This window comes from Panthera onca, chromosome B2 (genome assembly GCF_046562875.1).
Source record: "Panthera onca isolate mPanOnc1 chromosome B2, mPanOnc1 haplotype 2, whole genome shotgun sequence".
Taxonomy (NCBI): Eukaryota; Metazoa; Chordata; class Mammalia; order Carnivora; family Felidae; genus Panthera; species Panthera onca.
In genome coordinates this window covers 51357711-51385707 of record NC_138343.1, presented here as the reverse complement: position 1 = coordinate 51385707, position 27997 = coordinate 51357711, and the positions used below count along the sequence as shown (strand labels likewise).

General features: G+C 39.4%; 1 protein-coding gene across 12 annotated transcripts in view; it reads right to left on the bottom strand.

Moving 5' to 3' along the window:
- The window catches only part of MLIP (muscular LMNA interacting protein), a 248873-nt gene that overhangs the window by 123889 nt on the left and 96987 nt on the right, over positions 1-27997 (bottom strand). For 6 of the 12 annotated variants that reach the window (XM_060615772.2, XM_078447017.2, XM_078447012.2 and 3 more), the window contains exons 1-3: positions 19676-19805; positions 11679-11834; positions 7526-7918 (exon numbers count right to left, since the gene is read on the bottom strand). In XM_060615772.2, the coding sequence (XP_060471755.2) occupies positions 7526-7918; positions 11679-11834; positions 19676-19771 (645 nt within the window). In that variant the 5' untranslated portion in view covers positions 19772-19805. Of the gene's footprint in view, positions 1-7525; positions 7919-11678; positions 11835-19675; positions 19806-27997 lie in introns of those variants that run through there. The other 6 variants (XM_078447014.1, XM_078447018.1, XM_078447020.2 and 3 more) reach the window with 3 other exon arrangements.

The window sequence follows — 27997 nt, the reverse complement described above, 5'->3', positions numbered from 1 at the left end:
GTTTAAAAGGTAAATTTTCCCTGTGTACTCTGAATCACAGCAGCTCTTGCCTTCTTTGGAATCTTATTTCATCAGTTATGCCCCTTGTGCTACGTAGCCATCCTTTTTCCTTTTTATTAGCTGTCTCATTTGTCTCATAAATATAAAGCAGAATGCTTCCAAACTTTAAAAACATAGTAATAAATATTATGCGGTAGATTATAAAAATGCCCCAGATTCTCTACTCTTTTCATAAAAAAGGCAAAGTCCTCCTTTCCCACCTGCCTCCATCTCAACTGGCCTTAAGACTTGTTTTGGCCAGTGGGACATTAGCAAATGTGACACAAGAAGCAATGGCTTGAAAGACACAAATGCCTTGGAGCTTACTGGCTTGCTGAGGACAGAACATCACCATGACGTGAATGCGCCCAGGCTGGTCTACGGGAGGATACAAAACCACATCTCAGCTAACCAGCTACCAGCTGACCGAGCAGCCAATTGCAGACAAGTGAACCACAGCAAAGATTAGCTGACCCTATCACAGATACGCAGAACCACCCACCTGAACACAGCCAAACTTCTGACCTGTAGATATTTGAGCCAAATAAATGTTAGCTGTTTGAAAACACTACATTTTGCTTGGTTTGTTATGCAGCAAATGCTAACTGATAAAAACATGTGCACACACGTGCACCAAGAGTTTTGTGGATCCTGCATATCCCTTCATTTCAGACCCATGTTGTTTTCTTCTGACACCTGTACCATACAATCACTGTATTGATTTCCTTACTTCACCCAACACACCTTAAAGAGACTTCCTAACGAGCCCCACCCTTTTATTACCCCCGCCTCTTTTCAAAGGAGCAGAATCCATGACTTGCTTCTAATAGAATGTGGCAAAGGTGAAGGCATTTTTCAGATGTAATTAAAGTCCCTGGTCAGCTGGCTTTAAGTTAACCAACAGATTATCCTGCGTAAGCATGACCTCATTAAGTGAGCTCTTTAATTTTTTAAGTTTATTAATTTATTTTGAGAGAGACAGAGGCAGCTTAAGTGGGAGAGGGGCAGAAGCAGAGGGGGAGACAGAGAAGCCCAAGCAGGCTCCGCACTGTCAGCATGAAGTCCAATGGTGGGACTCGAACTCGGGAAACCAGTTCACGACCTGTGTTGAAACCAAGAGTCAGACGCTTCACAGATGCGCCCCAAATGAGCTCTTTAAAAGAGGGTCAAAAGTTTAGAGATTACAGTGTCAGAGATTTGCTTTCTCATTGTCAGCTTTAAGAAGTAAGCTCCCATGAGTTCTACAGCGTCTAGGAAAAGAATTCTGCCAATAACAAGAGGGAGTTGAGGAGCAGATCCTTCCCTTGCAGGGCCTCCACGTGAGAGGGCAGCCTGATCCCTTAACTTCAAACTCAGGAGGCCCTGAGCAAGGAACAGGTTCAGCTGTGCACAGACTTCTGACTACGGAAGCCTTAAGACAATAAATAGTATTTTATTAAAGCCAATAAATTTACGGTCATCTGTTATGCAGCAATAGAAAACTAACACACTTCCCAATGACCTCTAAAGAGTTTTTATCCCCTACTCTTCCACAGGAACTGTTATCACCAATGTCTACAGTGATTTTTTTTTTCTATGCCCAAGAGGCACTAGGGCAAAACAAATGCCTTATCGTTTCTGATTTCTCTATAGAATCTGACCTCCTATCTCTCTCTCCTTTTTAAAGCTGTTTTATCTGTGGCTTTTATTTCATCACTGTCTCCTACTTTATCTCCTGTCTTCTGATGAGTCCTTTCCAGAGTCCTTGTCTTCTTCTACCCGCTTCTTATAAGTTGGCACTTCCCTGGTTGTTCGCACTATCTGAAATGTCCAGGCCCTAGGTATCTGCCAAGAAAACTTGTATTCATCATGCACATTGGGCTTCTACAGTGTGAACCTTCCTGATGGTGCAGGCTGATCTAGGCATCCTCCCCCTGAATCTCCCCTTGTTCCTAGAACGTGTTCCTTTTCATTGTCATTGTTTTCAGGTGCATCTTTTTCAAATCCCCTGAAGTCAGGTCCTGTCTTTTACAATTAATTCCCTTATTCTCCTGTACCTGGCATATTACCTTCATGCAGGAATGAAGAAACAAAGTGTCTAGTGGATATAAGAACAGAATGACAGACTGCTAGGACCTAGAGTCTCATCACCTTTCTTTGAAGAAAGCCTCATCAGTGACTGTCCCTCCTTGTTCTTTTTTTATTATTTTTTTAATGTTTATTTAATTTTGAGAGAGAATGAGAGAGAGACAGCGTGTGAGCAGGTGAGGGGTAGAGAGAGAGGGAGACACAGAATCCAAGGCAGGGTCCAGCCTCCAAGCTATCAGCACAGAACCCAATGGGGGTTCAAACTCATGAACTGTGAGATCATGACCTGAACCAAAGTCAGGAGCTTAACCGACTGAGCCACCCATGCTGCTCTGCTCTAGACTCTGATTAGTGAAGATGAGCAGAGGAAGGGGAGAACAGGAACTCTGACATCCGGTTCAGTCTTTATTTCGCCAACAAGGAAAAAAATTGAATTCTGACATCAAGTCAGGAGACACTCCTGTTAATAGGAGCCATCAACTTTCTGCTGGAATCATCAAAGCAACTTGATTTTCCATTAATGTGCTTTCTCTGCCCCTTAGGCTAATGGCACAATTGATCTCATCCAGAGGAAACAACCTGCTACCACTGGGGGATCTCAAGGGTTCTGCCAGCACAGAGCAGATTAAAGCCTGGGAGCATAAGGAAAGCTTCTATGTCTAATGCCCTAGCCAAATAATTTGTTGTAATCTCTTTTCCATGGATCCATAAAATCTAGGTACTTAATAAATATGCATGCCGGTGTCCTAATTTCCCACACTTTGATGTAAGAACAGCCTTTATTTAACCCCAGCCAGTTTTTTTACCTCATTTTCCATGTCTTCTCCTTTGTTCTTATGCCCAAACTACAGCTGAACCAATATAAAACCTCTGCCTCCTTACAAGTTCCTTACCCTGCACCCCCAAACACGCTGCCATCTCAAATTCTTTATTTTTATTTCTTTTGAGAGAGACGGAGAGAGAGTGCAAGTGAGAGAGGGGCAGAGAGAGAGGGGGACAGAGGATCAGAAGCAGGCTCTGTGCTGACAGCAGAGAGCCTGACATGGGGCTTGAACTCATGAACCTGCCTGCTAGGTCATGACCTGAGCAGAAGTCAAATACTTAACTGACCGCGTCATCCAGGGGCCCCTCTCAAACTTCTTAAATATAGTAAGTCACCTGTGGAGAACATACCACGAGCCAGGCACTGTTCTAGGCACATTACATATATTATCTCATTTAATCTTCACAAGGGAGGTTGATATCATTACCCCATTTTATGAATGAGGAAACTAAGGTTTAAGATTCCAAGTGACTGTCCAGAGGAGCATGGCCAGTATGATGCCTCTGTCGTTCCTGCCTTCCCATACCATCTCTCCAGTACATGGTCTCCTTTCCTTACCATCTATCCCTATCTTAGCTGCATTTCTGTCCCTATCACCCCCCTCATACTGCTCTTCTTAAGGTCACCAAATGACCTTCTGATTCCCAGATTTAATAGGCTTTGAGGGTCCTACTTTATCTGACCTTGTTTTGTATTTTATTTTTCCTCATGCATTATTTATAATATTTTATTTTTTTAATTTATTTGATGTTGTTTATAGGCTATTCTTTTTGTTCAACATCCCTCCAGCTTTCATTGCATGAAACCCCTTTCTGCAACTTCCTTTGTCACCTCAGTCCCTGTCATTGGCTTGTAGTCTTTCATAGACCCTTCACATTTTGCTCTTTCCTGGTTTGTATCTTGTTTGTTTTAGAGAGAGAGAGAGCACAAGTGGGAAAAAGGGGCAGAGAGAGAGAGAGAGACAGAGAGAGAGAGAGAGAGAGAGAGAGAGAGAGAATATGAAGCAGGCTCCAGGCTCAGAGCAAAGCCCAATGCAGGCCTCAATCCCACAACCCCAGGATCATGACCTGAGCTGAAATCAAGAGTCGGGCGCTCAACTGACTGAACCACCCAGGCACCCCTTTCCTGGTTTGTATCTTATGTCTTTTTGTTCTACATTCTTTCCATGAGTAAATACCTCCACCCTCATCAATTTATATAGCAAAATCTCCAGTCCCGCATTCCTCTTCTGTTTTCCAGATTCATACTTCCAGCTCCTTCCTAGGGAATCATGCTGTGCCACCAAGGCATCACAAACTCTGCATCAGATGTCTTATCTCTTGCTATCCCTTCCCAAGACCTATTACATTTCCCTTAACTAATGATATCAGCATTCATCCAATTTCCCTGATTTAAATTTCGTTCATCCTTGATTTTTCCCATATATGTCAATGAAAAATGCTTACCCTGTAAGTTCTTTTTTTAATTCCCACTGTTTGCCTCAGCTACAGGCTTTATCATATGTCTTTCAGCCAAACCACTGTTTGTTATGTGTATATTCACTTCTCTGTTAACTCTTAATACTATCCCTAGGTAAGACGATTCTTAGACTTTTATATCATCATTCAAGATGTCAACACTCAAAAATATTACTCTTTCTTTCTGAATTTTATTTGAGAGGATTTTAATTCAATTGCTTATTTTATACAGCATTTTTGCTTTTGACCTACACTTTAAAGTTTTTAATTGTCTAGTGATTTTTTTAACATAATGTGCTTTTATTTAAACATGCCACTTCAGTGAAAGTATTTGGGATATAAATATATTCAACCCAATATTTATATTCACTATATTCATGATAATATAATAATCACTATAGGGAACAACATGTTTAATAAAAATGGATTTAACATGGACTTTTACCTCTAAAGACTTTACAATCTGCTAGGGGAGATAAGGTATGCACCTAAATAGTTATAATACATGCTGAAATAGGATAATTGTTATAAAAGATGTACCAAAAGAAAAAAAGACAAAAAGAAAAAGCTATCAGAATCATATTGAGGGAGAGTTTATTCTGACTCAGAGAACCAAAGCTGACGTCATGAAGGGGTCAATATCTGTGCAAGGACTCCAAAGCTGTGAATACTTAAATATTTATTCCTTTTACACACCTTACTGAACCTCACCTATGTGAAAGACACTGTAGTAAGTGCTGGAAACACAGAAATAAATGAGATAGAGCTTGACTTAAGTTGTTCTCTGCCTACTGAGGAAGAAAAAATAATGTGTCATTACAACACAGCGAAAAGGAGTTATAATAGAGATTTTCTAAAAAGGCTAAAAATATATATGGAAAGTGGAAGAGGTGCTCCTTCTGCTGAGCTTAGTGTTAAGTAGCCCAGGCCAAAACGGAGATGGGTCTGGGGAAGAAATAAGCTTTACAAAGAGGAATCAGGGGCTCAGGGATGGAAAGCTACGAAGTGTGTACTCTTGTGATAGTTCAGAAGAACCGAGGAAGAGAAGTACAAGATGTGAACAGAAAATGACATCTAAGCTAGTTTCTTGAAAAGGTAAAAGCCAAACCAGGAACTGAAGGCATTTTTTAGGATAGCTTAATAAATTGTTGCTAATAGTGCTAATTTGTAGACAGTTCTATACATGGATTCATTTTTACCAGTTAATTCACTTAAATGACTACATTTCTGATTGAAAAATTGACGTTGTTGGCATGAAGTAATCCAATCAGGATATTCTTTAGAGTTGTTGTTCCTACTACTGACTACATTAAAATACTGAATGCCTTCTTTGGTGCCTGGATCATTGTAAATGATGTAAACATTTGTGGGTAACAGTTACCTTATTTCATCTTATTTTTATTTGATGATGTTCTACTATTCATCACTCAAATGGATTATTATAGGAAATGGAAACAGGAACAATGGCTATTCCCAAACTTTCCAAGGTCTACTATTCCTCCATTAGTGGTAACCGTAATTTTCAGCCACTACTGGTGAATTAGGTTGAACTTTGCCTTTTCATTAGGAGCTTTGATAACATGAACTATAACCTACTGCAAAATAATATATTTTGGAAAAAAGATCCCAAGGTATGTATCCAGTCTCTAGTTTGACTTATATATATTTGATCACATAAAAACAAGTTAAATGACCAACTCAGGGGGAAAAAATCTAACAATTGGGGGAAGGAGTGAATCAAAAATCCAAAAATTGCTTCATTAAGAATATTTTCTTTGTTTTCTTCTATTTTTTATCATCATGCCTTTATGTTCTTCTTCACAGGGGCCAGATAAAATTACCCTCCCCTGACTATGAGAGCCCCCATGTCTACAACTTGGTGATTCCATCATCTTTCCTGAGGCAAGAAAGAAATGTTTAAGCCTAACACTGCTTACTGAGAATATGTTTAATTATATAATTAGAACATTTCCAATCATTGAGAATAAATTTTGAGAGGAAATAAATGTTTTAGTCCAGTAGACCAAGATGGGGGTACCCTACTGAGAGTCTTCTACCATGAAAGAGTAGCCTAAGGATACTGGATACTTAAAAGTGACATAAATTAAGCATCAGGAAGTCAGTGAAAGCTGCAGAAATGAAGATAGGGTGACACCCAAATAAGATGCCTACTCTACAATTATGCATAGGTCCTATCAGCCCCAAAGGGCCAACTCACCAATAAAAATGTTCTCCCAACTACTTTGAGATGCTTGCAAGTGCCTTTTCTAACAGATCCTAAATAGGACATCATGATACTGACTCCTGCTTTACAAAAGAGAACTTTGCATCCACTATCCACTCCCAAAGCCAGTCTTTGCATTCCTGACATTCTACCTAGGCCTTGTCAAAACCATTTTATAATTTCATTATGACAATTAGCCAGCCAATGGCAAATCTTTCATATTTTTCCCTTCAAAATCCCTCTCTATCCACCTCCTTTCTTTCCTGCCTGTCACAGAAATGGGTCTTAAATAGGTTCTCCATCTTAAAGGAACTCTTCAATTTTGCTGCTAAGTTTTGGGGTGGAATCTTCTCCCCATTTCGCTGAGGCAAGCCCTGCACTGGTGGGTTCCAGGACTACAACAGATTCTCTCCATAAGACACACAGGTGAGATTTCTTTTTTCTTACACACTCTTATTTCCTAGCCTGTCCTTTTACTACTCTTTCAGCAGTTTAAAAGTAATGTGTCTACATCTGATATTCAATTGATGTCTTCCCACAGGATCTTTCTCCTATCTGAAGTATGCTTTTGGATGCAGCCAGCTAACCCAGCACTGTCTCCTAAGAAAGTCCCAGTATCAACCTCTTCCAAGAATTATTCAAAAGTAAGAGATAACATTCCCCCAGATCCACTCCAGCTGAATATTTTACATTTTCTCTTCAGCCAATTCGCAGTACAATTATATAATCTTTTTTGTCTTATGAATTAATTATCTATATTTACTCTGATGATTTATGATCTTGGGATTTTGGTTTTTTAGTATCTTTTCTCTTTGAGAGTTTTATTTGCTTCAAACAGGAAGGCCTTTGCAGACAGCCTAGGATAAAGAGTATGTAAATATTTTCTTTTATTCTATGACAAGAAGAAAAACCTACCTGCCCATGCTTTTGTGGAGGGGCAATCCCATGAGACATTTCAGGATGTGATGGGGCCTGGAGGTCTGTCCCCCGTGTTTTGGGACGTACCACATCAGAGGCCAGAGTGGAGGAAATTGCTAGAGACTTGGGCCGAGAAGCTGTGGTGCCCATCCCTCCAGGGGGGCCTTGTTCACCTTTTCCACTGGTAGATTCGTCTTCCCCTTCCGAGTCCACAACAAAGACATATTCAGCTTTAAAGAGGTCACTTTGCTGCATTCCTTGAAGTTCGTTTGCTTTGAGTCCCCTTCCTTGTGAAATATTTTCACTGACCTCTGAAGGATAAATCAATGTTCCTTGGTCTCTCTCCCGTTGGCTCCCAGCATTCAAGGTCAAGTACTCATTGGAATCAGACTGTAATTAATGTAGAGACATAAAAGCATTGACATTGGTTTGACACTGGCTTCTGTTTTGCCTGTACTCTTAAAAGTTTAACCTGCTTATGATTTCCAAAGACTAGAATTTTTAGGAATATATTTAAAAATCAGGTTGACTTAGGAGAGACTGGATTGAAATTAATGGCTTACTTTTTTTCAAAAAAAAAATTTAATGTTTATTTTTATTTTTGAGAGAGAGAGACAGAGACAGAGCACAAACTCAGGAGGGGCCGAGAGGTAGATACATAATCTGAAGGAGATTCCAGGCTCTGAGTTGTCAGCACAGAGCCCAGTGCGGGGCTTGAGCCACAAACCATGAGATCATGACCCAAGCTGAAGTCGATTAAGTTGACACTTAATCAACTGAGCCACCCAGGCACCCCTGAAGTTAATGGCTTACTTTTACAAGCCCGGTTGTCTGTCCTAGTCCAAGCCCAAACAACTTCAAGCTCAGAATCAATATCAAGTAAACCTGCTTTAAAATAAATCATGATATAATTTCTTAAAAAGAAATAGAGATAGCAATGTTTCCCATGAAGGCATTCATGAAACAAATGGGCGTTGGTCAAGTGTTTAGTTAATGGTCAGGCAAAACCTGTATAAGTCAGAGAGAAAGGAAACCCCACTGAAAGTTCCTGAAATAGTACAAATCTCTCTGAAAGTCTGAGAGGAAAAATAAAACTAGAACAAAATGCGTAGGTATTCAAACAAAACAATCTAAACTAATTGGGAGGAACTCAAGAATCAGACACCAGGAAAAAAAAAGTATTTTTAGTACAAAGTATTTTTCACCACTGTTTTATTTTGTAATTCTAATCTTTTCCCATCCAATTTTTTTATGAGTACAGAGAGGGTTTACAAGACCAAAGTATGATAGCTTTATCAAACTATCAAGCATCTTTTTTAAAATGATAGCTGTACTGTACATTAAGATTGTATTTAAGAGACCCAACGTTTATTTTCTTGGCTTTGATAACCATGCTGTGGTCACTATCCTTTTCTTTGCAACATTTCTTTAGGTCTAAAATTACTGCAGAATAAAAAATAATAAAGAAGACACTAAATAAACTAAAATAAATGAAATTTCAACTGTGGTGGTAAACTTAACGTGCTATTATATGCATATATATCATATGTGTAAAAATAGAAGTCAAACTACTGATTATATATAACTAAAAAGGTGATTTTATATACCCACTGTACACTTCTCAGCTGATGATAATTTAGTCAAGATAAACATAAATTGCTTCTGATTAGGATTTCTCTGACAATGGTCATTTCATATATTAAATTATAATGCTATACAATAATAAAAACCCAAATTAGAAAGAAGTTTAAATTAAATGTAAAAGGATTCAGGAGTGCCTGGGTGGCTCAGACAGTTAAGCATCTGACTCTTGATTGTCAGCTCAGGTCATGATCTCACGGTTTGTGGGATTGAGCCCCAAGGTGGGCTCCATGCTGACAGTGCAGAGCCTGCTTGAGATTCTCTCTCCCTCTCTCTCTCTGCTCCTCCCCTGTTCGTTCTCTCTACCACAATAAATAAACTTTTAAGAAAATTAAGGATTCAGAGACAGATTGCTTATTATAAAAAGTAACAATAACTAAAAAGATGGCAAAAATTGAACCAGTCTTCGAAAACCTTATTAGTGATCTAAAATAATTCCCTTCCCCAGAGTCCATCATTCTCTATTCCTTTAGTTTGATGTACTTTTGTACAGCTTTATCATTATCTGAGATTTCATTATATGCTTTTCACTTTGTTTATTGTATGCCTTCCCAATAATGAGTTACAGGAGTTGACTTTATTAATTCAGAATCCACTGCACCAAACACATAATGAGTTCAGTAAACAGTGGTTGAATATATAAATTATCAAGGGGTTATTTAGCCTGCCCTATTATAATATTGAACTATTTAAAAAATAGGAAGAAAAATCTTGAATATTCTAAAGATATAGTTGTGTGCATTTCAGTGCAATCAGCAAATAAATATCAATGTCTCAGGAAGCTCTGGAAGTTTGCAACCAAGATTAATATATATGTCCACAGTCATCTCATATGCTCATAGCACCTATAACAAAGGATCCCATAACTATGTGTGTATGTGTGTGTACATATTTGAGAACTCTTAGAGAGAAATTTCCTGGACATTCCAATTGTTGTGTGTAGGATCTCCATGAAATAATGTGGCCTTAATAGTCTTTGAAATAAGGCAGTAGCATTGAAAAATCTCAGGATCACAGATATATTTATAGCTTTCTAGATAAGATGTTTTCATACACCCAAGGTGAATCAGATTATTTTGCCCCTTTTTAGTGAATCAAGAACACCACAAAATCCCCCAGTCACATTTTATTCATAATAAGACAGTATTAAAATACATTTTTTTAAGTAGGTTCCACACCCATCATGGAGCCCAACACAGGGCTTGAAATCAGGACCCTGAGATCAAGACCTGAGGTGAGATCAAGAGTTGAACACTTAACCAACTGAGCCACCCAGACACCCCTTAAATATATTTTTTAAAGAGAAAGGGTTTTTTAGCCAAACTGTCATTGTGCTAACACAAGTCATTATCAGGGTTTTTTTGTCTGTTTTAATTTTATTTCCAGTTTTGGTCTCATTTTGGATAAGCATAATCAGTGTATAAATACAATTTTATAACCTATGTTGTTGCTTACTATTATAAAGTTAATACTTTCCATGGAATTACATAATCACTATAATTATAACCTTGTAAAAGTAATTTATTATCATATTCTTAATTTTTTTTCTGATTATTAGCTATTAGACTATTTTTATTTTTCCCTAATTGTTTTCCTAAATGACATTTTTCTGCCTTTGTACTATTTCCTTAAAATATATTTCTTTTTTTTATGTTTATTTATTTACTTTTTGAGAGAGAGAGAGAGAGAGAGAGAGCAAGCCAGGGATGGGCAGATAGAGAGAGGAAGAGAGAGAATCCCAACCAGGCTTTGCACTGTCAGCTCAGAACCCAATGAAGGGATCAAGCTCATGAACTGTGAGATCATGACCTGAGCCGAAACCAAGAGCCAGATGCTCAAGCAATTGAGCCACCCAGGCTAACTACAGGTCAGGCTAACTATAGGCTAACTACAGGCTAACTAGCCACCCAGGCTAACTACAGGCTAACTAGCCAGGCCACCAGGCTAACTACATTTCTAAGAGTTAGTTATTGAAAATTATGACAGTTTTAAAACTATGGATAAGGGCTTTCCACCAAAGTTGTATAAATTCATAGAGCTAGCTGCAAAGCATGAGCATGCCAATACCTTCACAACTGTCCCAGTACTGGATATGACACTTTTTAAATTTTGCTGATTTATTGCATGTAAAACAATAATGTCTCACCATTTTATTTTGTATTTTCTATCAAGATAAATTCAAACTTCTTGGGAAATTTTGTTTTTATTATTTTAAGACATGTTTGGGAGAAGGGAAAATGCCAGGAGGCAGAATGTGTCATGTGAATAGCAAAGAACAGGGTGTCAACTCATGAGTTGAGAATAGTGTATTAGAGAGAAGCAGGGGTATGATAATGTTTCAGTTTCTATTACACACTTATATTTTTAGTCAACCTTACATTTCACAGACATCTCACTTTATGCAAAGGAAATAAACATTCATACAAATTTCCAAGTCATTATTATGGACAATTGAATGTTTAATATAAAGTTGCTTAATATAAAAAAAAAGGAATAAAAGTAATCCTACCCTATTTACAGTTTCTGGATTCTTATCACTTGGTTCCTCAGGAATTTTAACAAGGAATTTAGAGGTGTCAGCCAACTTAGAGTGGGTTGGTAGTCTTCTGACAGTGGGAACAAACGTGAAGATCAGAGGTTTGGCTTCAGAATCACCAGAAGAGACCTATGAGACATGTAATAAATTAGACCTTCAGTCCTGTCAAAGGTTTATCTTGACTTTATTTTCTATACCCCATGATATTTATCTCAGTTATTTTGATAAATTGCCTATTATCCTGTGGTCATGTGTATGGTTGCCAAAAAAAAAACAGCTATAAAAACAGTCACAGTGGATCAGATCCCCCCCCTTTTTTTTATGATTCCATTTATCAGAGAAAGCAGTACAACCCCAGAAAGATTCTGTTGTAGGGGGATGGCAACAAAACAGTAGATTGGCTAGGTGGTCTTTTGGAATATTATAGGGCACTTCTACCTCAGTAGGATCATCACAAACACAGCATCTAGTCTGTTTCAAAATTGATTTTTATTCATTTAACCCCGGGTTAGCAGTTTCAATTTGACTCATAATCACAACCATGCAAGAAACTTCCAACATGTATCACTAATGAGAATACTAAAAACTGGATTTAAAATTGAAAGAATGCTTTTTTAGCGATTAGAACACCAATGTCTCTCCTTGAGGACACACTTTCTCTTTCATTCATGCTTTAATAATTCAAGAATGATTGTGTTTATTTTTTTAATTTATTTAAATTTTAGTTAACATACAGTACTATATTGGTTTTAGAAGTAGTTTTCAGGGATTCATCATTTACAGACAACACCCAGTGCTCATCACAAATGCCATCCTTAGCACCCATCACCCATCTAGCCCATCTCCCCACCACTTCCCCTCCATCAACCTTCAGTTGTTTCTTAATATCCACATATGAGTGAAATTATATGGTATTTGTGTTTCTCTGATTGACTTATTTTGCTTAGCATAATACATTCTAGTTCCATCCATGTTATTGCAAATGGCAAGATTTCATTCTTTTAGATGGCTGAGTAATATTCCATTGTGTGTGTGTGTGTGTGTGTGTGTGTGTGTGTGTCACATTTTCTTTATCAATTCATCAGTCAATGGACATTTGGGCTTTCTCCATAATGTGGCTATTGTTGATAATGCTGCTGTAACATTAGGGTGCATGTATCCCTTCAAATCTGTATTTTTGTATCCTTTGGGTAAATATCTAATAGTGCAATTGCTGGATTGTAGGGTAGTTCTATCTTTAGTTTTCTGAGGAACCTCTATATTGTTCCCCAGAGTGGCTGCACCAGAATGATTGTGTTTACTATTTGTTGTGTGGCAGGAACTCAAGGAGCTAGGGATGCCATAATGAATAAGAAATAGTCAGTAGACCACACACAAGAAGAAAAAAGGGGATGCACAAACCACTAAGGGAAAAGTGTTGAGCGGTGCCTGTCTACCCAATCTAGGAAGCTCTGTAAAAGGCAACACCTGAAATTTGGTCCCAGGGAAGAGGAAGATAAGGATATCCCAGGCTAAGAAAACCAGATGACTGAAATCATGGAAGGGCAGCAGCAGTGGGGGGTACATATCAAACTTGGATTCTGTCTGATTGACAACAAAGAACAATTACAGCACCGTAGATTGGGAAATGAAGTAGTCACATTAGAATTTTAGATAGATAACTCTGGGTTTTTGTTCCACATTTTATTTATTTTTGAGAGAGTGCAAGCAGTGGAGGGGCAGAGGATCTGAAGTGGGCTCTGTGCTGACAGCAGAGAGCCCAATGAGGGGCTTGAATTCATGAACTGCAAGATCATGACCCAAGCCGAAGTCAGACGCACACCCACCTAGGTGCCCCCAATAACTCTGGTTTTAAAAGACATGTGACTAGTGACAAGCACAGAAAACCAAGAGCAATAGATTGAGGACTAAATGAAAGGGAAAAAGAGAAGATGCAGCTGTAAATTTCTCTTTCTAGAAATCTGGATAAAGAGTAAAGAGGGAGGTTGAGAGGAGTTAGTGAGGGAAGAAGAGTCAAAGAGGTGCCTCTGCTGGCATGTAATAGGGTGGACCTGAACATGTCTGTAGACTTGGAAAAGGAGCCAGAAGAGAAGGAAAGCAAAACAAGATCCTGGAGGAAGCAGGCAAAATATGTTAAGAGAATGGGAGAAGGAACATGGCCTCCTTTGAGTCCAGAGAAAATGAATGAAGATACAGAAAATCTCACGAATGTGGTGCAGTGGTGGAAGCAGAAAGGTGGCATAATCAACACTGATGGTAAAATCAACCTCATCTAATCAGAGTAACACTGCCCCTCGGCTACCTCCATGCCTCTGTCACAAGAAATATGATACACCCCGGCAGGACCCTCACTTTCCTCTCCCTTTAAACTGTGCCTACTTTCTGTGCCTTGGACCTCTCAGGCTTCATTGTGGCCTTCCCTTTAACCCCATCCATGTCAGCCCCTATGAGGAACCCAGGCTGGAGTCATCCCACAATTCCTGTGTGCTATGCACACCCCCTCATTCTTTTCCCATCTGTGCCCCATCCCAATTCATGAAGTATTTCTACCACACACATTCTGAAATTCAGTCAGCCATCATACAATCTCCCATGTCCTTAAGCTCTTCTCAATCCTCACTCTAATCAAACCACTGCTTCCTCTGAAGGGCTCTGTCTCTAAGAAGCTTGTTCAATGGTTGCTATTTTCCCTCACACTGGACCTGGAAGTACAAGAGTGTCCTCCTCACTCCCCTTTACTACTTCCAGACCATTCTTCTTTCCTCCTACCTAGAAACTTCCAGATGTGAATCTCATGTCAAGAGTCTATACCACTCATGACCTCTCATCTTCACTGTCATCTGCCCACACCCAAATTAAGCAAGCTCTTCTTTCTTTGAAGATTTAGTTTGTGGCTCAATTCCACTCCCTTTAACACTATGCTTTGCTTAATACCCAGTATCATAGCCCATGGGTAATTTTCCTCATATTGTGTTGACCTGGCCTCTGCTCCTTCTTGCCCCTCAATCCCTAGCCTCAACCAATAGCCACCAGCCCTCTGTAACGTCACATTTTCCATTCTCTGATCTCCACTTCTTTTCTTTCCACACCTCCCTCTCATACACCAGCTGCAACATTTCTCAGACCCCACCAGAAGGAAAATCTACTGATCCCTCCAACATTATGTTTTCCCATACTTCTTTTTTTATTTTAGCCAGCCTCAGTGACTGCGTTTACCCCATGCATACTCCTCAAGTGCCCTTCCCTCTCTCACATCATCCTTCCCATTTGGACAAATCACAGTCCTCACTAAATCTAATCTGCTACTAATGGGGCGCCTGGGTGGCGCAGTCGGTTAAGCGTCCGACTTCAGCCAGGTCACGATCTCGCGGTCTGTGAGTTCGAGCCCCGCGTCAGGCTCTGGGCTGATGGCTCGGAGCCTGGAGCCTGTTTCCGATTCTGTGTCTCCCTCTCTCTCTGCCCCTCCCCCGTTCATGCTCTGTCTCTCTCTGTCCCAAAAATAAATAAAAAACGTTGAAAAAAAAAAAATTTTAAAAAAAATAAATCTAATCTGCTACCTAATCTACCCCTTCACCACAAAGGTATGTAATTGGAAGAAATCACACAACTGTGCTTACCAGTTTCACTTCAAATTTATGACTCTGAGCCTCAAGCAGGCCCTTCAATGTTGCTCTATAAACATATTATAGTTCTATAGTCCATTCACTCTCCCACTTGCCTAGAAAACTCACACCCTCTCCTTTTTTCACACCCTCAATATCTTCTTCCATGGTCTAACTCTGACCCGATGACTTGGTTTCTTATTTCACTGAGATAACTAGAGCAGTCAGACAAGAATTTCCAAGGTCCCCATCACTACATCTACTCACCCACCCACATCCTTGTCTTTCGAGTGGCCTTCAGTCCTGCCACTATGATCCTACTAAAATCAACCCTCACTTGAGTATTATGCCTTCTACTTACTTTCAATTTTTCAACAAGGTCTTATTAAATGTCTACTAAATGCTAAGACATCACTCTAGGTGTTGGCGATGTAATGGTGAGCACACTAATAGAGTTCACACTCTTGTGGAGAAAGAAGTAAACAAAATAAATATGTAAAATATATATTACTTTCAATAGGCAGAAGCTATGAAGACTGGCTATAAGGCTATGGCAGTAACCCATGGGAGAGAAAATGGTAGGTTGAACTTGGGTTGTTGCAGTAATCACAATAAGAAATGTTAAGAGTCTGACTATATTTTAGTTTTTTTTAATTTTTTGTAACGTTTTATTTATTTTTGAGAGAGCATGAGTGGGGCAGGCACAGAGAGAGAGAGGGACAGAAGATCTGAAGTGGGATCTGTGCTATCAGCAACAAGTCCACCTGGGGCTCAAACTCAGGAATTGTGAGATCATGACCTAAGCCAAAGTCAGATGTTCAACCGACTGAGCCTCCTAGGTACCTTGGTTCTGGCTAGATTTCAAAGGAAAACTTAGAATTATCTTAAAAATTAGATGTGGGATATAAAAGATAGATAAGAATCAAGACATGTACAAAATTTTTGACCTGAATAACCACAAGAAATTAGATTTTATTCACTAAAATGGGGAAAACAACAGGTGAAGCTAGTCTGAGAATAAAGATCAAATGTAATATGCCAAATACAGATCCATGTAATATGCCAATACAGGAATTGTGGGTATGGAAGTCAAGTTTAGAGGAAAGTCTGTGCTAAAGATAAAATTATTAGGATTGTTAACTTGTACATGGTATTTAAAACCACAATACCAGAAGAGATCACCAAGGTAGTAAGCACAAATAGGAAAAGAAGAGGTCCAAGGTTGAAGCCTCCAGAGTTGGAACTCTAAGTTATCAAGCAGCTAAGGAAGAACTAGAAAAATTGACAGGGGATTTTAAGGAAAACAGAAAAGACTAGAATGTCATTGACAGCAATAAGAAAGATGCCTGACTATAAACAAAAGTAGAGACAGAATATGCCGAGGGCCCGTAGTAGTGAAGCAATTTGCTTGGACATTTGATATCTTCTCCAGGGATGTGTCAAACTACCCCTCACAGGAACAGAAAAAAACAATGGTAGCACTTACAGAGCTGGTGTTCAGAAGCAGTTTTGGCAAAAGGATGTTGTGAACGTGAGGAAATTGAGGGCTCTAGTGAGAGTAGAGCAAGCGAACACCATGGAGTGAAGTTTGGAGAGGTACAGAAGAGGAACCCTCAAATTCAGGGGACCAGTGGTCTCTGACACTCAGAGACCAGATTTGATAACATGGTGAGTGTTGGGGAGAATGACTTGGGGTTAGAGTATGGTATGTGAGAGTTTAAGATTTAGATGTATGGTAATTCTGGACGATTATGTGGTCTAAGGCTTTGACCTTGATACTGAGTATCTCAGAAGAAAAAAAAAAAAACAGAAAAGGCACTGAGATTGGGAAGCTCAAGTAACTATGAGACAAGAAGGTTGACAAAGTCATTCTGGTGAAAATGAAAGCCACCATGGATGACAAGACTGGACTGGACAGAGAGACTGAGAGCATGATGGCACTCAGTGAGCCTGGGGTCAGGAGGTACCTGGATCAGGCTATCTGACACACTAGATTATTAATAGGTATTTTCTTTGTGAGTATGTAATCAAAGAAAGAGAAGTGGATATCCTTAAAGGAGATTTCACCCACGTTATATGTCTAATGAACTAACTGTAGGCCAGTTTATTATAGGGTACAGCTTTCTGATAACTAAAAATACTAAAACAGCCATGCCTTCTAGAAACAATTCTTTAGGGAATATAAAACACACAGACAAACCTTTCTGAACCATCTCTCACTCTTTAACCTTCTTTTATGCCTTTAAAGATAGTTGTCATTATTCCTTCATTGCAGTCATGTCAAAATTGCCAGGTTGCAGCTAATCATCTGAAAATAATAAATCAATGCTCTCCTCTGTAGTGAGGAACATTAGATCCCTTGTGAGATTTGGGAAGCCCATTAGTCTTATCAGCAACAACAATATGACACACTTACTAGATAGATTATTTTCTAGGAAGGCTTCTTTACATGACTAATCTCATAAATATCATGATAGATAGCGGTTTTAGCAACAAAATCATTAGAGGTAGTTCAGATAATTCATCGCAGAATTTCATGTGGGTAGGAAATAAAGACAGTGCTTTAGGAGTCAAAAAAGAAGTGAAACTGTGAACTTATCCCCAGGTTCTATAGGCCCATCATCTCCCCACATGATGACTACAAGTCTGTCTTATGTTCTATCCCCATGAAATTGAAATACCAAAGTATGAAAGGGTTCAATATTAAGTGCCCCATGAGTATGAAATACATACAACCATTACTAACAGTAAGTGATTTTGCCTTCTAAAACACACATAATGACGAAAATTCATTTCTCCAGCCTTGTACAATTTGTACAATGCAATCCCACTTAAATCTCCAAAATACAAATAGATCTCTACTGTTGATACCCCATAAATTATAGACTTTTTAAAGGGTAATAGCTATAATTTTAGTGAATAAAATGGAAACAAAGTATGAGTGAACACTAACGTTTCAGTGCATAAGGTGTGCTTTTAATACAATGCCCTCAAATGAATTTCTAAGCATAACCACATGAAAGCAACAGCAAAATAAAATTATTCCTATGAAATAAAAATTATTTCTATGAAATAATTATTAAAATAAAATTATTCCTATGAAAATAAAAAAATTCCTATGAATTTCTAAGCATAACCACATGAAAGCAACAGCAAAATAAAATTATTCCTTCTATTTTATTGCCATATTTTCCTACAGACACAGCCATATCCTACATAAAATGTCTTTCCCAGTATAGGAGAACAACTTTTTTTTTTTTTTTTTAATTTTAGTTGAACCAATACATGATGTCATTCAAGAATAACATAAAAGGGAAAATCTAATAGGGCTAAAGACGTATTCATCTTCCAAGGTTACTGTTGGAGAAAAAGATCAGGGATAAATTCCCGTCTGCACACATATCCTCAGAAGCACAACCACAAAAAGGGCAATGGTTCGGTATCTGCTTTTAAGCTGGGAGTACAGTGTTAGCATGGGGCTCTTTTCATCGCTATTACCTAGCATCCTCTTATCTAACCAATGATGTACAAATTTTTTTTTGTACAGAATTTAGGTTGGAAAAGGATGTGAAATTATACTATGTAACATTTAGATGTAGAGCCACGTGTTAGTTGATAGACTGCTGAATCCCCGGTTCAGAAAAGAAGAAAAAAAATTTTTTTTTCTGTTTCCTGTACACGGTGGCCAAGTTCCAGGGAGCCCAGAAATGAATCGCTATGGTGATGAAAAATCATTTTCCACACAAAGCAGAAACAGATGCACGTTAATACCACTGCACTTGTTAAATGCCAGTTAACACTTTCAGTTGCCAATGCCATTTAAAAACGTATCTTAGTTCTTGTTCTTGGGAAACTACCTTAATAATAGAATTAGACCCAGAAGGATTAAACTCGCCCTAAAAATGGTTTCAAGCACTCGACATCTCTTGAGACTGTCCCCTTCTCCCCGGACAGGCGAATAGGAACTTAGGAAATTGTGTTTTCCCACACCACGCAGGTTAAGTGCTCTGTTGCTCAGTTTCAGGCTGCAATGCCTTCCTGTCTACAATTTCCCTAAAAGTTCTCTTCCTTCCCATGTCAACACCCACACTCACAGATGTCCACCAGCCTCCTGTTGAGCAGAGGCATCCCTGGGTGTCAGCTTCAACACTATGCCAAGGGCAGTCCTGAGCATTTTTTTGGTTGGCCAGTGAGCAGTTCGCTTTTATCTGCTGGCCCCTTCCACGAACTGTAGATAACATTTCATTTTGACATACAGTCAAATTTATCTATACCCAGGCAGCTCTCCCTCAAGCCCTCTTGCAGCAAACAACGAAGTGCACAGCCTTTAAAAGTTCCTGAAAACATTAAGGAAAGACTTCCTTTTACCTGGGGTGTGGTCTGAATGCTCCCTGCTAAGACGCACGAGTTCATTTGGAAGTAATTGTTCTCGCAGTCCCTCGGAAGCCCCTGTTCTGGAAGCATTGATTCATCACACAAGGGAGTGAGCAAACCGATGACTGAGGTGTGGGAAGGGAGCCTCTCACTAAAACAACACACACTCACACAGGGAAAAAAAAATTCTAAAAAGAGGTAAAGTGGAATCCTCCCTGAATTGAAGAATCCTGTCAGCTCCCAAGAGTAGATTTATGTTTAGACAATTTTTAGATTTGGCACTTCATGAGAGGTCATACCGACTGCTGAAATGGAGCCAGTAGAAATTAAAAAAAAAAAAAATGCCACCTATATGTGTTTGCCCTCTTTTCTTGTCACGCAAGTATTCCAATTACATATTCTGCAAAAAGAAGAAAGAAGCCAGATTGTGCCGCGATGAGAAGCTGATTGAAGGGCCCAAGCATCTGCCAATCTCAGGAACCAGGTGGTCACACGCACTGAGAACATTTAGAGACACAAATACATGCAAACACTGTGTCTAAATAAAGAACGACACAACACACAGTGATCATTTCAAAAAAATCAATAATATGATCGGCCGTGGGCATGTAAATGCAAGCAGCGGGAGCATCTGTAGTGACTGAAGTTCTGCTATTAATCAAATCAGCTCTAGAATAAAACTTGGAATCAAATATTTGTGGGGAAAAAATTCCATTCCAAGGTTCCTGGAAGATGCTGAGTGTCCTGACTGCAGACAAAACTTCACACACGAAACTGATTGGAGTCTTCAGATTTCAGTAGTTCTATATTTTTTATATATTGATTTTTCTCCAAATCTGTTTGGATTTGGCAATGAAAGCACAAACCTACGTTTGTGCTTTGGCAATGAAAGGTGGTGTGGCCCAAGGGCTGATTATAGACCAAAGGCTATGGAAAGCAATGAAGATTTTATTTTCGAGATCTGGATTATATCTCTTAATTTTTAACCTTATCAAAAGTCTGAAGGGGCACATGGTCTCATAGTTTGTGAGTTTGAACCATGCATCAGGCTCTGCTCTGAGAGCTTGGAGCCTGCTTTAGACCCTCTGTCTCCCTCTTTCTCTGCCCTTCCCCCACTTGATTGTGGGCTCTTTCCCTCAAAAACAAACATTCAAAAAAGGTTCTAAAAAACACAAAACAAACAAAAAAGCCTGAATTTTTGGAAACATTACAAGTAAGGTAATTGCCAAAAGTGATTCTACTAGCACACTGGCAAAAATTCTTCCAAATAACATAGAACTTTTTGACCTAGAAAGTTATCTAAATTTCCGAATAAAAGCGCTGTTATGTCACTAAACAAATTTATGTGTTCCTCTATGCCAAGTATAATTATGGATACTCAAAAGAAAACATAACACTCTCCTGCCCTCAAAGAGCTTACAGTCCAATTAAGAATATAAAACAGATATACAAATAATAGAAATACAAAGCAAAAAAGAACAGAAGAGAGGAGAAGGGAAGGGATGGGATGGGAAGGGAAGGGAAAGGGAGGGGAGGGGAGGGAGGGGAGGGGAGGGAAGAGAAGAGAAGAGAAGAGAAGAGAAGAGAAGAGAAGAGAAGAGAAGAGAAGAGAAGTTCCATATTGGAGTTCTCAAGCTTTACACATAAACCACCTAGAGAGCTTGAGGACATCAGGGATGGGCCCCAGATTCTCTATTTCTAACAAGCTCCCAGTTGATGTTTCACTGCTTGTTCATGACACTTTGAGTAGCAGAGACTTGGAGAAACTTTTGGAGGGAGGGGAGATCACAGCCACATGGACTAATTCAAGGATAAAGTGGCATTGGGGCCACACTTAGAAGCATTGGGGAGTGGGGGCTTAGGAATGTGGGATAGAATAACAGTTACTTCAAAGCAGAGATAAAAGCTTGAATGAAGGCACCTATCAGAACAGCAGTAAGCAGCAAGTCTATTCATAAAGGATGAAATCCTAGAGTCAGTCATTCACTGGCTATGGGACCCAGGGGGACCTCTCAAAGGCAGTCCTTTCACCTGTGAAATGTGGATAAGAAGAGTACTTATCTCACAGGGTTCTGGCGAGGATGAAGGTGAAATAATATAAACCCTAAAGGCCACACACCTCAGTTCCAGTGAGTGGTTCCCCAAGGGGAAGTAGCAGTCCAGTCCCTTGTCAATATTTCGATCTGTCCATGCCAAGCAGACTCAAACAACTATGAAGCTCTTCTCCCATACCTCATTCTGTCCACCTTCTGGTCTTTTCTCTCTCATTCCCTCCCCCAACTAAAGCAATACTTACACATGTTGGCAAGTCAACTTTGGAAGAGGAAATAAATATTTTAGCCCTTATCTTTTGCCCTATTTAAACTCTTCCTTGAATCATTTTACAACGTGAGAACCAATTAAATTCACCCATTATTTTGCTATTTTGCTCTGTGTCTCCTTGGCAACTTTTCTCTAGTCATTTTCTTTCTCTTGTTTTATTAATAATTGTTGGTGTTACAGACTATTTGTTATATTGATAGAAGTAATAATTGTTAGTTAAAAAAACATAATGGTCATGCATTCTAGCAGCATGCTTTAGCCATCTGGTTAGTAACTACATATAGCCTCAAAGAGCACATGTATTTAGGACAATTTCTATAGAAACCATCCTCATTTGAATAGAAAATAATGTCATGGTTCAAAAAACAGGCCCCAGTCTTGGATGATGAAAAGCATGTAAGTTACTTACACAGGATGGAAGGGTGGGGAGGAGGAGAGAGTCTATTCTCCAATTACAACCACTTTCCTATGTATACGAATGTCAATTAGGGTTTCCCAAAACCCTGAAGCATTTATAAATACAAACTTTTTTTTCACAGCTCTATATAAGCATTTATTCAGTTAGGTTAAGCCAGTTGTGCATCACATAAACATACATGTTTACTTCTCCATCTTGTTGTATAAACACACACTTTTTAATGACCTCTCTTCCACTGCAGAAAAAATACTCCATTGAATAATGTTTTTCCAAAAGTAAATAAAGTTTGTCAAAGTTTGCAACAGTTTCCAACTTCTCTTTAAGTTTTGGCATTATTGATGGCTGAATTAGGACACCTTTCACCTTCTTATTAAACAGATATTACTACAGTAACTTCCAGGCAAAAGACTCTTCAGGTATTGCTTTTAAAATAAGTAATATGGAATAAATAGTCCCTCTTCTTGATATGGGAAACAAATTTGAGGGGAAAGTATATTAGCACACAAAAGTTTTCCAAGAAGCATGGGATTAAACAGATCTAGTTGCCAAGGCTAGACACCCATTTGTCTGTTCCTATGCTCTGTGCTTGATAAAAGAAGGTAGTAGAAACCCATTTATTTATCTTAATAAATATCTATTGAGTACAGAGACTATTCTAAGCTCTGAGGGACATGAAGATAGAGAAGATTTGGACTCTATTCTCAACATGTGTTACAGTCCTATGAAGAGACACAAGTTACACGGGCCATGAGGGAGGTCTGAGGACAGTGCAAGGCGATGGGCTGAATATAGACTGTATGGGAAAGTGGTGTCAAGCCATTCCCAGGGAGATTTCACTCTTAACTTCTGCACTCTTACTTCCTATTTCTGGTGATCAATACGAGGACACTTATTCTGTTTTAGCTGTGGGTGGAATTTTTCCTCCACAAATGGGAATCACCAGGGGTTTGGATTCCTGTCTCCAGGGCAATAGGTGATTCCAGGGATGCTAATCAGGGCCATCCCAATTCACAGACTCAGAACTGAGTGTCTTATATTTAAAGGGAATTCTGACCTCTCATCAAAAATATGTGAGTTTCTGGAGAGCCCGGGTAACTCAGTTGGTTGAGCATCCAAATCCGGCTCAGATAACGATCCCACTGTCCATGGGGTCGAGCCCCATGTCAGGCTCTGTGCTGACAGCTCAGAACCTGGAGCCTGCTTTGGATTTTGTGTCTCCTTCTCTCTCTGCCCCTCCCCCACCCATGCTCTGTCTCTGTCTCAAAAAATAAATAAACATTAAAAAAGTTATATAAAAAATATGTGAGATTCCATCACAGCCTAAGTTTGGCTCCATCTATATCAAGCATTTGTATTGGTCTCATCTGGATTGCATCTATTCCTTGTACTACCGCACTCATAGATTCTCTCCTCTTTGGGGTTTATACTCTTAGTTAATAGGATACTAGTAGCCCTCCTTAATTCAAATACACTAGGAGCTTCAAAGTATTGAGGAAAACCTAGCACCTAAGTAAGACTGTGACATAGTTAAATATTCAGACAAAATGAATAGGCCTTACACATGGCAGAATTTGAAGGGAAAAGAGACAATGATAAGAAACATTTATCCAACAGGAATAAGAGTTTGGTCACCACTCTCCCCTTGTTGAATCACTTTCTTGACTTGGCTTCGGGCACACCATCTCCTTTTAGTCCTGTTCCCATCCCCTAAAACACTCCCCTGTCTGCTTTGTGCTATTCTACCCTTAAGCTTTGAAGTAGCCCAGAAGTCACTCCTTGGATAATTTCATCCAGTTCTGTAGCTTAAATAAGGTTTGTTCCAGATTTGTATCCCCAGCCTGAATGGCTTCTCTGGGTAATACCCTCATCTATCCAGCTAACATCTTCACTAGGATATCTCATGGACATCTGAAACTGAATTATTTGTTTTTCTCCTGAAACTGTTGCCCGCCACAGCCCCCAAGTTTTCCCTGCCTCAGCATATAGCTATTCCTATTTCTCATTGCTTAGGCTAAAAATGATAAGCTTACATCACTTTTCTTGGTTGCTCATTATCCCCCATCAATATATCAGTATTGGTGAATATTCTGATATTCTTGATTTCTCATAATCCCCCACCACCAATTTATCAGTATATCTCCCTTCAAAATAAATCCAGAACCCTACTTCTATTTCTAACATCCTAGTAACAGAACCTACCATCATCTCCTTTCCAAATCACTTCCTCCTAACTAATCTCCCCTGCTTCCTCTTTGCCTCCTGTAGGGATGCTCTGATAAACCATCTAGGCCTCCCTTCAGGCTGAAGGACTATTCCCCAGCTGCTGGAGGTGCTGAAACAGTGCTCAGCTGTCTGTCCTCTCCAAGTGTTGCTCTCAGTTGAATAAAGCGTCTTGCCCAAAGCCACTCCCCCTTGCTCAAAGCCACTCCCCCCTTCTCCGGGGCAGCCTGCATCCAATGGCTACTTGATACACCCATATAAAGGCCTGCCACTCTCGTTCCAATTTAGGGCAACTCTAAAGAGCGATCTTACGAGGTCAGTTAAGCTTTTGTTCAGTCTGCCTTGCAACCCAATTCTCTCCCTGCCTAATCTTGCTGCCTTCCCACTCCCACAGGTGTGGTAAACTTCCTGCATGCTACTCTCCACCTCAGAGTCTGCTTCCTGGGAACCTAATCTGTTGCCACACCTCCCTGTAGTTATTGTCCACACGGGAGCAAGACTGAGCCTTTAAAACAGAAGTCAGACCATGCCGCTTTTCTATGCAATACCCTCCAATGGCTTCCTTTGTCACCCAGAGGATAAGCCAGTATCCTTGTAATGGCCTACAGCCAACGTGATCTGGCGACTACTACACTCAGCTTGCTCCCTCATGTCTATCTGCAGTGATTTCCCTGCATTCCTAGAGCACACTAATCCCATTCCCTGGGATGTTTTTCCCAAGCTCATGAGTTCCTTCACTTCTTCATGTCTCTCCTCAAACATTAGTTAAACTGTAAAACATTCCTCACTAATCTCTGTAATAAATTACCACCCCAATTCTAAGGTCTTGCTAGCACTCTCTGTCCCTGTTAGCCCATGTTATTTTTCTCCAGAGCACTAACCAGCTTTTAATGCTTCCTCATTATCTGATTTCATTATTGGATTTTAAACTCCATGAGAGCAAGGATTTTTGCTTTGATCACTATTATTTTCCTAGCAGCTAGAATAGTATGGGGGCACTCATAAGCATTCAATAGATATTTTTTCCAATAAACTTATTGACTGAAAGTGATCTCTTTATTTGTGGACATTTCTTACACTTTTCTTCTAATGAGAAGGATAATAATTCTGGTAAACTTGGAATCAGCTGTCCAAAAGTAAACAGAATCAGCCCAATCTCCTCAAGTTTCTCAGTTCCACTGGAACGGTTGTTGCTGGTATTCACAGGTCCTTACTGAGAACCAAAGGTTTAGGGGCTAAAGGAAGAAGCAAGATGGAGATAATTTCAGCCAGCTGCCTCCCCATGACTCTTACATACAAATATCTGTAACAGAAGACGGCAGGATGTTCAAAGCAATGGATTGACCAAAGTCAGGTCAGAAGCAGACAAAATAGGTTCTGATCTCACATTTTCCACCAAATAGCTGTGAGGTCTTGGGTAAGTCACTTAACTTCTCAGGGACAATTTCCTTATAAAATAAGACCCCCAATTAGTATTGCCTGATGCCCCTTCTTTAGAATACCAGCCTTGAAGATGAAGGGTAACAAAGGGGTTCTGTGGTAAAATAAATTTAGGAATTGGTATATTCCATATCTTCCTTTAGAAGGAGTCTCACAATCGAGAGGCCTTTGAAGCTTGGTTTAGCCCATAGCTTCTCACATTTATTTGGCCACAGAACCTCTTCCTCGCCTGACATATACCAACATCCCACTCATAGCATGAACTACTGAACTGGACAATCCATACAGACTTCTTTCTGCTGTGATAGTTAATAAATCTATAAAAAGAAGGTAGTTTGGGCAAACAAACAAACAAAAAAGAGTTTCCACATAGTTACTACATGAAGTGCTACTCCTGATCTGGAAGGAGAACACAATGAGCTAGATGGATATCAGCAGATGATCTCTGAGTTACAAAGAAAGAAACAAAAGGCACTGTATATATTCCAGGTCTACCAACTATAAACCCACCTATGCCAAACCCACCTACTTCACTAGCAACATTCAGGGGCACAGGAATATGAATTAAATAAATGACGAATTGACCAGAAGGTCTCAAAATATATTCAAAGAAGCACTAACAAACTGTGAGGTAAACATTTAGAGATAAGACATATTGTTTAATAGATACACTCAGAGATTCCATAGTGAATCATTTCTGTGTACATCATAAGAGAAACAAATTTTGACTCAGAATATAGCTCATAAAATCTTATTTCTTTTTTTTTTTTTTTTTTTTTTTAATTTTTTTTTTTTCAACGTTTTTTATTTATTTTTGGGACAGAGAGAGACAGAGCATGAACGGGGGAGGGGCAGAGAGAGAGGGAGACACAGAATCGGAAACAGGCTCCAGGCTCCGAGCCATCAGCCCAGAGCCTGACGCGGGGCTCGAACTCACGGACCGTGAGATCGTGACCTGGCTGAAGTCGGACGCTTAACCGACTGCGCCACCCAGGCGCCCCCATAAAATCTTATTTCTAAGTGCAGAGAGTGACACCAGCATCTTTACAGTTTACATTATAATTTCATAAAGAACATGACAAAGTAATATTTGTTTTTAATATGACTGTTAGTATAATTTGATTTATACACATTTTCATTTAAAATAAAAGAGGAAGCAATAGCATTCCATGTTTCAAGTATCTTTATGTATGAAGAATGCTCTCAAAAGCCTTCATCATATGCTACAGATGAAAATTTTATCTGTATTCCTCAGTTTAGACAGTGAGGAAAACTGTGTTCCAAAGTGTTATTAAAATGGCTCAACCATAAAAGGATTTGATTGATTATTTTAAAAACTCTACGATCTTTACAGTTAGGCGCTACCCACCAGGGCAAGTCACGGGCTGCACCCCCCTCACCACCCACAGGGTATCTTGTTGGAGAAAAGATCAATTACCAATGTTTTGTCATTAGAGCCACATGTTGACTTTCAGAAGCAACTGAATTTTTTTGAAAGAGAAAGACAGCATGCGTGTGCATATGCTCAGGGGAGGGGCACAGGGAGAGGGAGAGAAAGAATCTTAAGCAGGCTCCACGCCCGAGGCAGAGCTCAATCCCACGACCCAGGGATCATGACATGAGCCAAAATCAAGAGTCAGAGGCTCAACCAACTAAGCCACCCAGGCACCCCAGCTTTTTAAGTTAGCTTTCTCATACTTGAGCAATGTAAAGAATAGGCTTAATACAAGTATAAAGACAAGCACATCACAACAATAACTACAACTTACTACTCGTATTTTATATTTTATCTTGATACATCATTTCCTCTCCTATAAACTCTATAGAAATACATGACTCTTAGCAGAATCACTGCACAAAGATGTCAGCCAGTTTCTTGTTAGTTTTGTCGTGGGCTACCTACCACTGATTGGAAG